The 14,158-nt window shown below is 37.4% G+C and overlaps 1 protein-coding gene across 2 annotated transcripts in view; it reads left to right on the top strand.

Annotated features, from left to right (window-relative positions):
- LOC120526111 (src substrate cortactin-like) overlaps positions 1-14,158 on the top strand; it is a 71,490-nt gene that overhangs the window by 51,943 nt on the left and 5,389 nt on the right. For both annotated transcript variants that reach the window (XM_039749037.1, XM_039749048.1), the window contains 5 exons: positions 3,056-3,125; positions 6,748-6,896; positions 7,171-7,257; positions 7,353-7,539; positions 9,998-10,069. In XM_039749037.1, the coding sequence (XP_039604971.1) occupies positions 3,056-3,125; positions 6,748-6,896; positions 7,171-7,257; positions 7,353-7,539; positions 9,998-10,069 (565 nt within the window). The remainder of the gene's footprint in view (positions 1-3,055; positions 3,126-6,747; positions 6,897-7,170; positions 7,258-7,352; positions 7,540-9,997; positions 10,070-14,158) is intronic.

Genomic DNA, 14,158 nt, shown 5'->3' on the forward strand with positions numbered 1-14,158 from the left:
AATATGAAAAACGTTTCTGTTTTATAAATGTGTTTACACAGATTACTGTAGAAATGGAACACGCATGAAATGTGTGTGTTCCAAATAACAATCTATTATTTCCATTCTAAAACTCCACTTCACTCCCTGATAATCAATCAAGACATGAGCTGTGAGAAGTTTGTGCATGTTCTAAGTCGTTGGGGGGATGGAATAACCGGCTGCTTGCAGCTTGTCTTTATCGGTACATTTAGAGAACAAAAGATGCTGACAGAGAGGTGTGAATGGATTTAAGGTAGGCCAAATCTATGAGTTTTTCCTTAGGTTGTGGTAATTGTAGTGTTAAGTGTGGTTTGGGGATGATGATATTCAAAAGGATTTGGAGTTGGGTCAGGTTGGGGAGCATGCACTGGTACAGCGTGTTGCCGCACCCAGCACACAACGAAATAGCTTGGGATCCTGGTTCGCCACCCTCCAGGTAGACTCGCAGTCCAGTTACACCCTCCGGAAATTACCATCTATCTGCCACAGTTAGGTGTTATGTGGGCGCCCCCTTGGCCTGGTCCAGCTGCTTGAGTCCTCAACAGTGAGGATCCTGCAAGCTGGATCAACCTCAGGGAATAGTGCCACGTGGCCGTTACTGACGGTCCCTCCCCTGTGAGCAGCTGCTCATTTGACACAAAGTTAAATCGGCAGTAGCCAAAGATTCTCAGAAGAGACACAGTACCGAAGGAGTCCCGTCTTTACCTCAGGTCACTGGATAGTGTCCATGTCTCATAATCATATAGCAAAACAGGAAGCACCAGGACTTGGCCCTTCGTCTTTTTCCATAGATATCGGAAGTGCCACACACCTCTTTCCAAAAAACCTTCTCCAGAGTGCCTAAGGACCTCAGACTGGGCCGAAGGTTTACCTTCCAACAAGACAATGACCCTAAGCACACAACTAAAATAACGAAGGATTGGCTTCACAACAACTCTGTGACTGTTCTTGAATGGCCCAGCCAGAGCCCTGACTTAAACCCAATTGAGCATCTCTGGAGTGACCTAAAAATGGCTGTCCACCAATGTTTACCATCCAACCTGACAGAACTGGAGAGGATCCCCAAATCCAGGTGTGAAAAACTTGTTGCATCATTCCCAAGAAGACTCATGGCTGTATTAGCTCAAAAGGGTGCTTCTACTAAATACTGAGCAAAGGGTCTGAATACTTAGGACCATGTGATATTTCAGTTTTTCTTTTTTAATAAATCTGCAACAATTTCAAAAAATCTTTTTTTTGTTTGTCAACATGGGGTGCTGTGTGTACATTAATGAGGAAAAAAAATAATTTAAATTTTAGCAAATTTTTAGCAAATGGCTGCAATATAACAAAGAGTGAAAAATTGAAGGGGGTCTGAAAACTTTCCGTACCCACTGTACCTGGACATTGACACAAATAGTTGAATATACACAGGCTTGGTCTGCAATGGAAAAAATATTCTGCAGCGCTTCTTTATATTCCTTGCTTTGTACCCCAGTAAATACAAGTTATCACCAATATACTTAAAACCCAATTATGCTTTATTCCCTCAGAATATGGAACCGATGTAGGAAGTATTTCAAGACAGAGAAGCTTTAATCTGTGCCACTACTGCACCTTAACCACCTTTTTCCACGCTCTCTTGCAAAGGGCAATTTTTAATGTTTGGAAAACATTTGGCAAAAATCACTTTGATATCTGTACATAGACAACATCTTCGCATCCTACGAACAATTACACTCCAAATTTAACTTTCCAGCAACAAATTTCTTTCACTACCTCCAAATTAGAAACTTTGCTAAACAAAACCTGCCCAATTTTCCTCACCTCCCACCTATTTCTATTCCAGAAAAAATGTTGATCAATCTTGAGGATTCAGACAGCTTTTCGGTAATATACAAAACTAAAAGTCCCTTCCTTTCAAAGATTCCAGAGTACAGTGGGAAAAGGATCTCTCACACAGCATCTCAGAAAAAGAGTGGAAGGCAGTGATGCACATAATTCACTCTATTTTTTCCATATGTGCAAAGCATACAATTATTCAAGTTAAAAATCATCTGTCAAGTACATCTGTCTCGTTTAAAATTGTCCAAAATGTTTCCAGGGCAAGATCCAACCTGCAAATGTTGCAATCAAGTTCTAACCTGATTAGGTCATATGTTTTGGGCCTGCACCAAATTAACATTATTTTGGATCAAAATCTTTAAATGCCTTTCAGACAGCCTTGGTGTCACAGTCCCTCCTAATCCACGAACAGCTGTTTGGTGTACTTCAGGTGGAGAAGGACAAACAAACTGTAATTGCCTTTACTTCACTATTGGCACATAGACTTGTCTTGCTCCACTAGAAGAATCCTAAACCACCTTTTTTAGGTCAGTGGGTGACTGATGTTATATATTATGTGAAATTGGAAAAAATCAGATTCTCAGAGGATCTGTGCAGAACTTTTTAAAAATCTGGCGGGATTTAATCAATAACATTTTCAATAAGCATTTAAATTGAGGAAGTGGATTCTCTTCCTTTATTTTAATTATTATTGTTATTATCTATTTATTTACTTATTTTTCCTACTATTAAAGTTTTACTCTGTTGGCCTAGCTCTGTGTTTTCCTGATTGGGGCTTGATTTGATGTGAACTTAGTTTTGTAAAATTTGAATTGCTTGTATGGAATGTTATTTGCTTTTAAAAAAAATCAATAAAATGTTTTAATTGGTAACACTAAATGAAATACAGGGTGCAAATGCAATAGGGTGTTTTTAATAAAGCACACTTGCAAAGATTATGCTTTATTTCAGAAGTGAACAACATAATTAGAAGCTTTGCCATTTAAGAGAGAGGTTATTATTAATATTTTGCCATTGTTCTTTTGCCTCCAAATGAGCAACAGTTAACTATGTAAGCACTTGTCACAAACACAAAAAGAAAAACCAAGGCCCCTTTACACAAAGTCACAAGTAGCTCTTTGCTTTGACTTTATCTTAATAATGAAATAATGAAACAAAACAAATGACTTCTGACATTTATAGATAATAATCATTTGCTTTTTCCTCTCAGAGTGCAGGCACCTTTGATGATGTTCAGAAACCAAGTCCTGCCTATCAGAGAACAAAACCTTTGGAAGCAGGTAATTTAATTTATAGGCTCCAAATAATGGGCTTTTTCAGATACCCTTAATTATCAATTGTTTTTCTTGCTCATAATGAGTCTTTTTGTTTGTTATAAGACCATGAAAGGGAATGTGTTAGGAAGATTTAAATATGCAAAAAAGTGAATTAAAACATTGCATGAACTGTGAAAAATCAAACCCTAACCCTAATTTAAGAAAAATTTTTATTTATATAGCGGATTTTCATACAAATAATGTAGCTCAAATGGGTTTATTTTTCTCTTTTGTTAAAGTAGTGATTTTAAATAAGTTTCTTTTTATGTCAAAAAAAATGTGTCCCATTCAACTTTCATATTAACCCTTAAACCGCCGGAACTGGCTAAAGTCGGTTCCCAATGTAATTTGCCAGTATGCCAGAGCAGAGTATATTCAGTGACATACATTCGGCGAAGTACATTCATTGAACTTCGCAACCAGCTAAAGTTGGTTCCCAGTGCAATTTGCCAGTACGCCAGAGCTGAGTATATTCGGCAACATGCATTTGTTGAGCTCCGCAACCGGCTATAGCTGCTTCCCTGTGCAATTGGCCAGCACGCCGGAGCTAATCAATCAGTGCCATACATTCATTGAGCAGCCAGCTCATGTCCACTGCCGCCCTGCAGCGTTACTGTCCATGGGATTCAGTCGCTGCACTAGACTAGCCTTCAAGCCTCATCATTTATCTCTGTGTGCTTGCATGCAACCAGTTCAAGTGCAGTTGGGTCGGTGATTTACTGAATTTCATCAATGGCGTCAGTTGCACCTTGTATATATTGTTCCAGTAGTTTTTTTTAATTAGTTTTTGCAGTTCATTGGCAGTGTGTAAAATGATCAGTGTTGCAAGTAATTGTAATCCTCTTTGCATGAAAAAATGTGTTCCATTAAAATTTCACTTTTCCTTTATGAATTGTGACATTTATTTAAAAAATGCATCAAAAAAGTACTTGGCGTCCAGGGGTGCATTAACCCCCAGGTATGTGGCACTTTAAGGGTTAAAGGAAAATAGAGCTGTTAATACATCCAAATTTATAATGTGAAATGCCATATAAGCAGTAATAATTAATGTTATTAATATAACAGTTTGTAGTAGCTTATGCTGCATGTGAATGTGCACAAAATTGTTTATGAATGTGCCTGATGATGAGCTCTCATTGTAGTCTGATAGCTGTCACGAGACATTGTATCTTTGATTGTTGGTACAACAAATAGTTCTGAGCAGGCATCAATCACAGCACTGTGGTCATCACTGCTCTTGTGAAAAGAATGGAGGTAAATGCCATCTACTCAGAAAAGGGAGAGGCAAGTTCATTGTGCCATGTGAATGTCAGTGACAGACTAAAACTTAATAATAAACAAACAAGTGCTGACTTTTACAAGTATCCAAAATTTACACTGGGTGTGTTAGACTCAAATCAAATGTATGTTTTTATTATCTTATAGTAATAGTAATTGCTGCTCACTACCCAAAACGCGGAGCGCCCAGCCTTCAAACTGGAACCTTTGCGTTATAAGGCAGCAGTCTCTACACCATTCAAGTATGCATATCAACTTCCTGTCAGTTGACAAATGGGTTTTTAACTCCTTGACAGCTTCATGAAAATCTAATTATTTTTTTTCTTTGGTTATACACTCACCTAAAGGATTATTAGGAACACCTGTTCAATTTCTCATTAATGCAATTATCTTATCAACCAATCACATGGCAGTTGCTTTAATGCATTTAGGGGAGTGGTCCTGGTCAAGACAATCTCCTGAACTCCAAACTGAATGTCATAATGGGAAAGAAAGGTGATTTAAGCAATTTTGAGCGTGGCATGGTTGTTGGTGCCAGACGAGCCGGTCTGAGTATTTCACAATCTGCTCAGTTACTGGGATTTTCACGCACAACCATTTCTAGGGTTTACAAAGAATGGTGTGAAAAGGGAAAAACATCTAGTATGCGGCAGTCCTGTGGGCGAAAATGCCTTGTTGATGCTAGAGGTCAGAGGAGAATGGGCCGACTGATTCAAGCTGATAGAAGAGCAACTTTGACTGAAATAACCACTTGTTACAACCGAGGTATGCAGCAAAGCATTTGTGAAGCCACAACACGAACAACCTTGAGGCGGATGGGCTACAACAGCAGAAGACCCCACCAGGTACCACTCATCTCCACTACAAATAGGAAAAAGAGGCTACAATTTGCACAAGCTCACCAAAATTGGACAGTTGAAGACTGGAAAAATGTTGCCTGGTCTGATGAGTCTCGATTTCTGTTGAGACATTCAAATGGTAGAGTCAGAATTTGGCGTAAACAGAATGAGAACATGGATCCATCATGCCTTGTTACCACTGTGCAGGCTGGTGGTGGTGGTGTAATGGTGTGGGGGATGTTTTCTTGGCACACTTTAGGCCCCTTAGTGCCAATTGGGCATCGTTTAAATACCATGGGCTACCTGAGCATTGTTTCTGACCATGTCCATCCCTTCATGACCACCATGTATCCATCCTCTGATGGCTACTTCCAGCAGGATAATGCACCATGTCACAAAGCTCGAATCATTTCAAATTGGTTTCTTGAACTTGACAATGAGTTCACTCTACTAAAATGGCCCCCACAGTCACCAGATCTCAACCCAGTAGAGCATCTTTGGGATGTGGTGGAACGGGAGCTTCGTGCCCTGGATGTGCATCCCACAAATCTCCGTCAACTGCAAGATGCTATCCTATCAATATGGGCCAACATTTCTAAAGAATGCTTTCAGCACCTTGTTGAATCAATGCAACGTAGAATTAAGGCAGTTCTGAAGGCGAAAGGGGGTCAAACACCGTATTAGTATGGTGTTCCTAATAATCCTTTAGGTGAGTGTATTATTGAATAAAAATGCACATGTTTATTTGATATATGGACAAAAGTCTTCACACATTATACACTTCATAATCATTATTAGTATAACATGGAAAAGTTTCTGTTTTAGCTATGTGTTCAGCAGTTGCTGTCATCCTACACTGTCACAGATTGATGTAGACACGGAACACACACGAAATGTATTTATTCCAAATAAGTATATATTATTTACCCTATATAACTCCAGGCACCTCACATGCAGATACAGAGACCTGAGCTGTGAAAATTTTCTGACAGACTCTGCTCTGACGGTGGGGGGAATGGGATAGCAGGCTGCTTGTGCTGATTGACAAATTTGCAAAACAGAATACATTGATGGAGAGGTGCAAAGGAATTTAAGGTGGCCCAGGATTATAAGTTTTTTCATAGGCTTCAGGGATTTTAGTGTTAAATACAAGTGAAGCATAATTTTGGTTGTTGCAGAGTTAGCGCTTGGAAAATGAACCTTCTTTTGAAACATTAGTATTTTATTAAATGTAGAAACACTTAAATGAAGATAACAAAATGCAGAGCTTAATTAGTGGCAAAAAATATACCAGATACAGTATATGATCAAATATATTTTGATGGATGCCTTTCAAATATGCAGATGTTTATGCAAACTTGCATCTGCTATTGATTTTTAAAGGATGTAATCCAGATTGCACAAATTTGCATATAACTGCTTTTAAAACTGATGGACTTTTAAATGCATTACTTTTTGTTCACACACAGCTTCAAGCAACACTAGCAGCATAAAAGCCAGATTTGAAAATATTGCAAAACAAAAAGAGGAAGATGACCGAAGGAAAGCTGAAGAAGAACGAACCCGTCGGCTTGCTAAGGAAAAACAAGAGCAAGAAGAAGCCAGGAACAGGCAGGAGGTATTTTTCATCTTTAATTACACAACCACCAAATAATGAAAAGGGCTTTCTGCATCTTACACCTAAAATCTCTGCTACTGTGGTTTGGATTATAAATGTCAGTAGTATTCTCTAATATTAACTGAAAACCTGACTATTGGTGAAAAAAAACATTTTGATGAGCTTTCTGCTGTTAATTATCTAATTAAAGTAATAATTTTTGTTGGTCTTGTTAGCTTCTTAAATATAGAGAGAGACTCTGAGTTTAATAGTTGGATTTTACTGTATTTTGAAGGAGGCTAGTACGATAAAGGAAAATGAGACTCCCATTTCAGTATCAGAACCAGATTTCCAAGAAACACCTGCCAGCCCTTCATATGAGGTATATTAATTTGCTTGTAAACCAAAAAATCACCTATTTTAATTGCAGATTATATCCATGGTTAACTGAATTCTGCTTTTATATATTTTCACCAGGAAAAACATGTTTATGTAGATGAGTCCGATCAAAGTATATCCTCTTCATCTCAAGCTTACAAGTCAGAACCCAGTTATGGAATGCAAGAGTCAGAGCACCAAGAGCCGAGCTATGAGAAAGAGTCGGAGTCAACATATCAGCAAGACATTTATCAGAACACAGAAGAAGATGGGCATTATGTAAGAGGTAGGTGGTTTTAAAAGTTCTTTCCCTTTTAGCTGAACACTTCCTGCCAAGGTGCTTTTCATTTTACATACGTAAAATCCACCACTTTTTACATGAGAAAATAATTTTCATGGACACTCCTTCTCCACCACCATTTGGACACAACAGCTAGCAATAGTTTTATATGACCACACTTAAATTAATGGCAAAATGTTAAAAGGGAAGATAGTTTCACATTCAGTTAAATTCAGTTAAAATGCAGAGATTTGTTAAAGTGAAATTTCTGACCAGCTTAACTGTGGAAAGAAAATGACACATTTTGTCAAAGTTGAAGTATGTAGATAATGGTAATAATTGGAGAAATTTTCAAATTGTAAAGAAAGCAAGCTAGGGCAAAATGCATGGTCTCCTTTTAAAATGGTAGAACAATGTTACAATATTTTTTCCTTCTTAAATTGACATGGATACTATCTTTGGCAATATGTATGCAATCTCATGACAAAGATTAATACATCCATTTTTCAACCCAAAAATGTATTTGGTAAGTTTTAAGGCTTTTTCATTCACCTGTTAACCTGTGTATCCATTAACCCCATTGCAAGCTGCAAGAATACAGAACAGACCTTTAAAGTTTATAAAATACACTTCATTTTAGACTGAAGTTTTGTGTGGCAAATTAATATATGCTATGATTGTGAAGAAATATTGACTTGAAAAATACTGAACTTATTCTATAAGTAAGAGATATAGTGCCCTTAATAATTGTGAAATGTTAAGAGGTTTGAAACAAAATAGCTTGACAGTAGATTGGAGTATGATTAGTTAAGGTAGGAATGCTTGCACAAACAATACAAATCTTAGTTGTACTAAATGAAAAGGAAATTATTTCCTTGAATGAAGACTATGATAGGTACATGGGTTGCAGGAGTAAAAATGTTACTGATAGTATCAAATAAGATATGATTATGTCTACTAATTTAATTTACCGTAGTGGACATAATCCTAAGAATAAAATCTCTTTTTTTAGAAAAAAAGTTAGAGGCAGGCTGAAAAAGTTCCTGAAAATGACCTGTAGAAAGTTGTTTGAGGATGCAAGAGCTGTTCATATTCTGCAAGACAAGACCTGAGTTCAAAGGCAGTCAGAAATACCCAGACCCTCAGAACTGCTAGACTCCAGATTTATAACGAGGGTTAAGGCAAGATCCAAAGTATGGTTGAAAGGATGCTAGAGGTGATGGACACAAAGTTACAGACAGTAAAAACAGAAGAATTATGTTATGTTTGTTGTTATAAATGAATAGGAATTAATCCAACTTTAATCTCAAATATAACTTCTTTAAACAAGAGTCCTCTGCCATTCCTGGTTTAAAAGTTTTATAAACTAAATAAATTTTCACTTTTTATAAGTTATGCTTATTTAAGCAATTGCTCCAGACAGAAGTTTATTACCTAAAATCTGTTCTCAGACACCAAATAGGAGGGAAAAGTAAACTAAATATACAATGGATATACAGTACAACATCCGTTAATTATACCAATGTATACCTACAGCTCGTTATTGGCAAGGCATCAAATTAACCCTCGAAATTTCTTCTTAGAAAATGTGTAATGCTTGTTGCAGAACTTCAGATTTTGTAATTGCTTTGTATATAAATTTGCTTTACATATGACTTTAATCATGGCTGATGTGTTATTTGTTGAGAAAATATGTTTTCCGTTATGTTGCTTTGTAAGTGATATTGCCTAACAGATGTGCCCTTCATTGACCTTCAGACTACAAAAATATTCCTCATGCACTCATGGTACTGCTGGATCTTTTGTGCTTATCATTCTCCATTTCTGAATTAACACCATAGACCATTACTACACAGAAGTGATTTTATTGGTCTCAACTTTGTTGTTCACAGATTTAAGATTTCTGCATGATTTAGTCTTGCTTGATAATGCATTAGTAGTTGAGTGCTGAAGTCAATTAAATACTCCTTTTGCTTGCACAATTAAACATTAAAAATACTTTTGCTTTAATAATGAAAACTTGATACAAACATGCAACTTGCAGAATGGTATTATTATTGTTATTATGAAATCAGAATCTGTTTACTAAATAACCTTTTTTGTGTGCTGTATTTTTTGAACAATTTGTAGAGACTGAGTATAGAATTTCCCTGCAGCGCTGTTATCTGCAGTATGTTCTTTTTTTCATGAGGGCTAGAACTATGCGTCAAGAAAGAAAATCTGATGAGTAATAACCGAAGGGCTTTTGCCAGCGGGAATTTAAATAGACCCCTATGTACTTGAAATAACCATAACAGCTGTTTTTCTTTAAGGGACCACCTCATCTTCAAAAACCTAGAATATTCCTTGTAGAGGTCCTTGAAATTACTAAGGAGCCCTTACGGATTTAAATATTGTTAAGAATAAAGGGTTATATTTTAAAAGCATGTACATGAAAAAATAATATATGTATTTTATTTAATAGAAGAACAGAATTACGAAGAATATGCAGATGAACTTGGACTGACAGCAGTAGCACTGTATGATTACCAAGCTGGTAAGATGTGCATGTCTATTCTAAAAATGTATTTTGGTTTGCATTTGGGAAGTTGACTTTAGTGTCCCAACTCATAGAATGGAGGAAAAAAAATAAAAGTCAATGTCTTGCTAAGATAATAAATATTTCAAAGGTGTTGAGATGTTCTTATAAGCAGATTTTCACTCTTATGTGAAGTGGTTTGAAATATTTCCTTTAGAGCCCCTGTTGTACTCAGATTTTCTGCAGTGCATTGCATCCAGGCTTGCTAAAAGTTCCTTCAGTTTCAGCTGAAAGAGAAAAAGTACTATTGACAGTATCTGTACTTGTTTACAATGCATTATTGTCATTCTTTATTTGAGTGCAAGGATTGTTTTTCCTAATTTAAAGCCATGTAGTCATAATTCATATGAAGTGAAGATTGTAATTTTAATGTTACAGTGGTTTTAAGGCTACTGCCCTTATTGGTTGAATGTAGAGTGTAGAATGCTGATTTTTTTTATATTGTTGCACAAGCCTTGTATTCCTGTGCATAATTGAGACAACATACTGCTTTTAATGTAGGATTTAGAGGAGGCAAGTGTCAGACAAAGTAGTTATAGTTCAACTTTTATCAGCCGAATTACCAGCTTGTTTTTGAAAGATTTTTTTTGAGGGTGCTGAATCCAAATATGGCATCAGAATTCCTTTTGACAGATGATGGTTCAAAATCAAAAAACACTTTAGAGAAACAAGTAGTATATTTTTAAAATTTGTTATTGAGACGTAAAAATGTTAAGTTACAGATGTAATCTATACTAATAAAAGGCAAAGCCCTCACTAACTGACTGACTCACTGACTCATCACTAATTCTCCAACTTCCCGTGTAGGTAGAAGGCTGAAATTTGGCAGGCTCATTCCTTACAGCTTCCTTACAAACGTTGGGCAGGTTTCATTTCGAAATTCTACGCGTAATGGTCATAACTGGAAGCAGTTTTCTCCATTTACTGTAATGGAGATGAGCTTCAACGCTGTGGGGGCGGAGTTTCGTGTGACATCATCACGCCTCCCACGTAATCACGCAGCACATAGAAAACCAGGAAGACCTCAAAAAAGCGCTCAAGAAAACATGCATTATATAATTGAGAAGGCAGCGAAACAATAAGAAGCGAGCGAGTGACATATACAACCATATTCATGAGTTCTGCTACTTCGGAAACAAAGCACGATGTAAACCTACACTTTAAATTAAGTTCATAGACAGGCTGCCGCTGGCGTTTGTAATTTAGTGCCTGCCCATATAAGGCCGTCCGTCAGCGGCAATCCAATAGCAAACTGCCACGGGTAAATATTCACGGGTGAAGGACTGTGTTTATGGAGAGGAAGATGAGATGGTCAGGGTGGTGTTTGACACAAACTCAGCGAAACTGCGAGAGAAAGTTTTAAGTGCCAGGACTAAGGTAACATTAAATAAAGCTATGGACATAGCACGAGATGGCACCAGCACAGCTGGGAACCTTCGATGCAAGTACACCGAGTGGCTCACGGAACTGACGCAGTGCACAGATAAAAGCAACAGTTCCAAAGAGCTGAACAAAACCGAATTACACAATTGAAAAGGCAGCAAAAATATGAAGCGCCTGATAAGCATATTCATAAATGCAGCTACTGTGGAAAAAAAGCACACGGTGGAAAAAGTCAATGTCCCGCTAAAGGAAGACAGTGTAAAAACCTGTGCATGCAGTGTGTCAGGTCTCAGATAAAGAAGAAGACGAGCTGTTTATTGATGCAGTAAGAAACGAATCGATGAATGAAACCTGTCATCTTTACAACGATTGACAAACACGGAATGTAACTTGAACACAACACATCCTACAAATACGAACCTGATTGAAAGAAATAATGATAATCAAATCCTTGATGACAGCAACACTCAGTAACACTCACAAAACAAATACTGTATATTGACAGTCATGTTACGTTATTTTTAAAATGTTCCCTTTTCTTTTCTACCTTTTTAACACACTACCTCTCAGCTGCGATACGCGTGTATATATATATATGTATATATATATATCCCGCTCTACATACTCGAATAATGGATACTTTATTCGCCATCAATGATTGTTTTGGTAAAGCCATACTCAGTGTATTCATTAGATGAACGGTAAAAAAGTAAGAGCGAGGGAGGATGACTCATTGAGGCATGCAGGCTGTAGTCTTGGCGTCAACTCTATCTGAATTGCGCGATCACATTTGAAAAATATATCTTTTCAAGTTCTATTTAGTCCATATGTGTCAAACTCAAGGGCAGCGGGCCACATCCGCCCGGCGTAATTATATCCGCCCGAGATCATTTTATATACTGTATTATTGTTATTAAAGCCGGGTATATGAAGCGCTGGTAACACAATAAACTACAGATCCCATAATGCAGCGCTTCAGCTGCCTTGCGAACACTTACGCGTTAATCAAGTCTACCTTATGATGCTGCAAGTTATTGCGAAGCTAGAGTTATTGCGCACTGAGTTTGCACGGCGCTTTGGTGACTTTGAAGAACAAAAAAAGTCCGTCTACATGCGGCTCGAACCTTGTGCATGTTTGGTAGCACATATCTGTGTGAGAAGCTCTTCTCAGTGATAAAGACTAACAAAACAGCACACAGGAGTCGCCTCACTGATGAGCACCTGCAATCCATCCTGAGAATCTCCACAACACAGAACCTCACACCAAACAGAAACGAACTTGTGGCCAAAAAGATGCCAGGTGTCCAGCTCTAAAATGACATATGAGCAAAGACAACTGAATGATTTGATTTGTTATTGCACGTAAGAGCGGAGTCAACCGTTTTAACAAACAGAGTATTGCACTGATACGAAATAGCTGTGTGTGTATATATGTGGATATGTATGTATATGTATATATATATATATGTTTATATATGTGTGTGTGTATGTATGTATATATATATATGTATTTGTGTGTATATATGTGTGTGTATGTATGTATATGTGTTTATATATGTGTATATGTATAGATATGTATATATATATATATATATATGTTTGTGTGTGTGTGTAAATATATATATATATATATATATATATATATATATGACAACAACACTCATCACTCACAACAGTGACAAAACAATTACATTACATTGACAATCAGGTTACGTTATTTTCAAAATGTTTCCTTTTCTTTTCATTGCTTCTTTAACACACTACTTCTCGCTGCGAAGCGCGGGTATTTTGCTAGTCTATACTAATAAAAGGCAAAGCCCTCACTAACTGACTGACTCATCACTAATTCTCCAACTTCCCGTGTAGGTAGAAGGCTGAAATTTGGCAGGCTCATTCCTTACAGCTTCCTTACAAACGTTGGGCAGGTTTCATTTCGAAATTCTACGCGTAATGGTCATAACTGGAAGCTATTTTTCTCTATATACTGTAATGGAGTTGAGCTCGAAAGCCGTGGGGGGAGGAGTTTCGTGTGACATCATCACACCTCCCACGTAATCACGTGAACTGACTGTCAACGCAATACGTAGAAAACCAGGAAGAGCTCCAAAAAGCACTGAAGAAAACATGCATTATACAATTGAGAAGGCAGCGAAACAATAAGAAGCGAGCGAGTGACATATACCACCATATTCATGAGTGCTGCTACTTTAGAAACAAAGCACGGTGTAAACCTAAAGTTTAAATTAAGTTCATAGACAGGCTGCCGCTGGCGTTGTCATGCCCACGGGTAATACGGGATACAAGTTTAATGAGAGGACGCAGGATATAAACGAGAGTTTTGATCACTTTGTATCTAAGTTAAAATTGCAGGTGAAGGGCTGTGCCTATGCAAATTCCGAGAGACTGTGTTTGTGAGGGATTGACAGTAAAGTCGGGTGGGGGAGTCATGTCATCATCTCTCCTCCCATTCACCTCATTTCGCTCTGAGCTGAGCTCCGCAGCTAACGCAGTGTTACGGAATCGATTTTGTGATGCTGCCACCAAATACAGAAAAATCCACAAGTTAATACACACGCTGTCTCTACAGTTTCTCCACACTGAATCCTCCAGGCACTACTTACAAAAAGTTACATTGACAATCGTATTAAGTTATTTTTAAAATGT

The sequence above is a fragment of the Polypterus senegalus genome, chromosome 1 (genome assembly GCF_016835505.1).
Source record: "Polypterus senegalus isolate Bchr_013 chromosome 1, ASM1683550v1, whole genome shotgun sequence".
NCBI lineage: Eukaryota > Metazoa > Chordata > Cladistia > Polypteriformes > Polypteridae > Polypterus > Polypterus senegalus.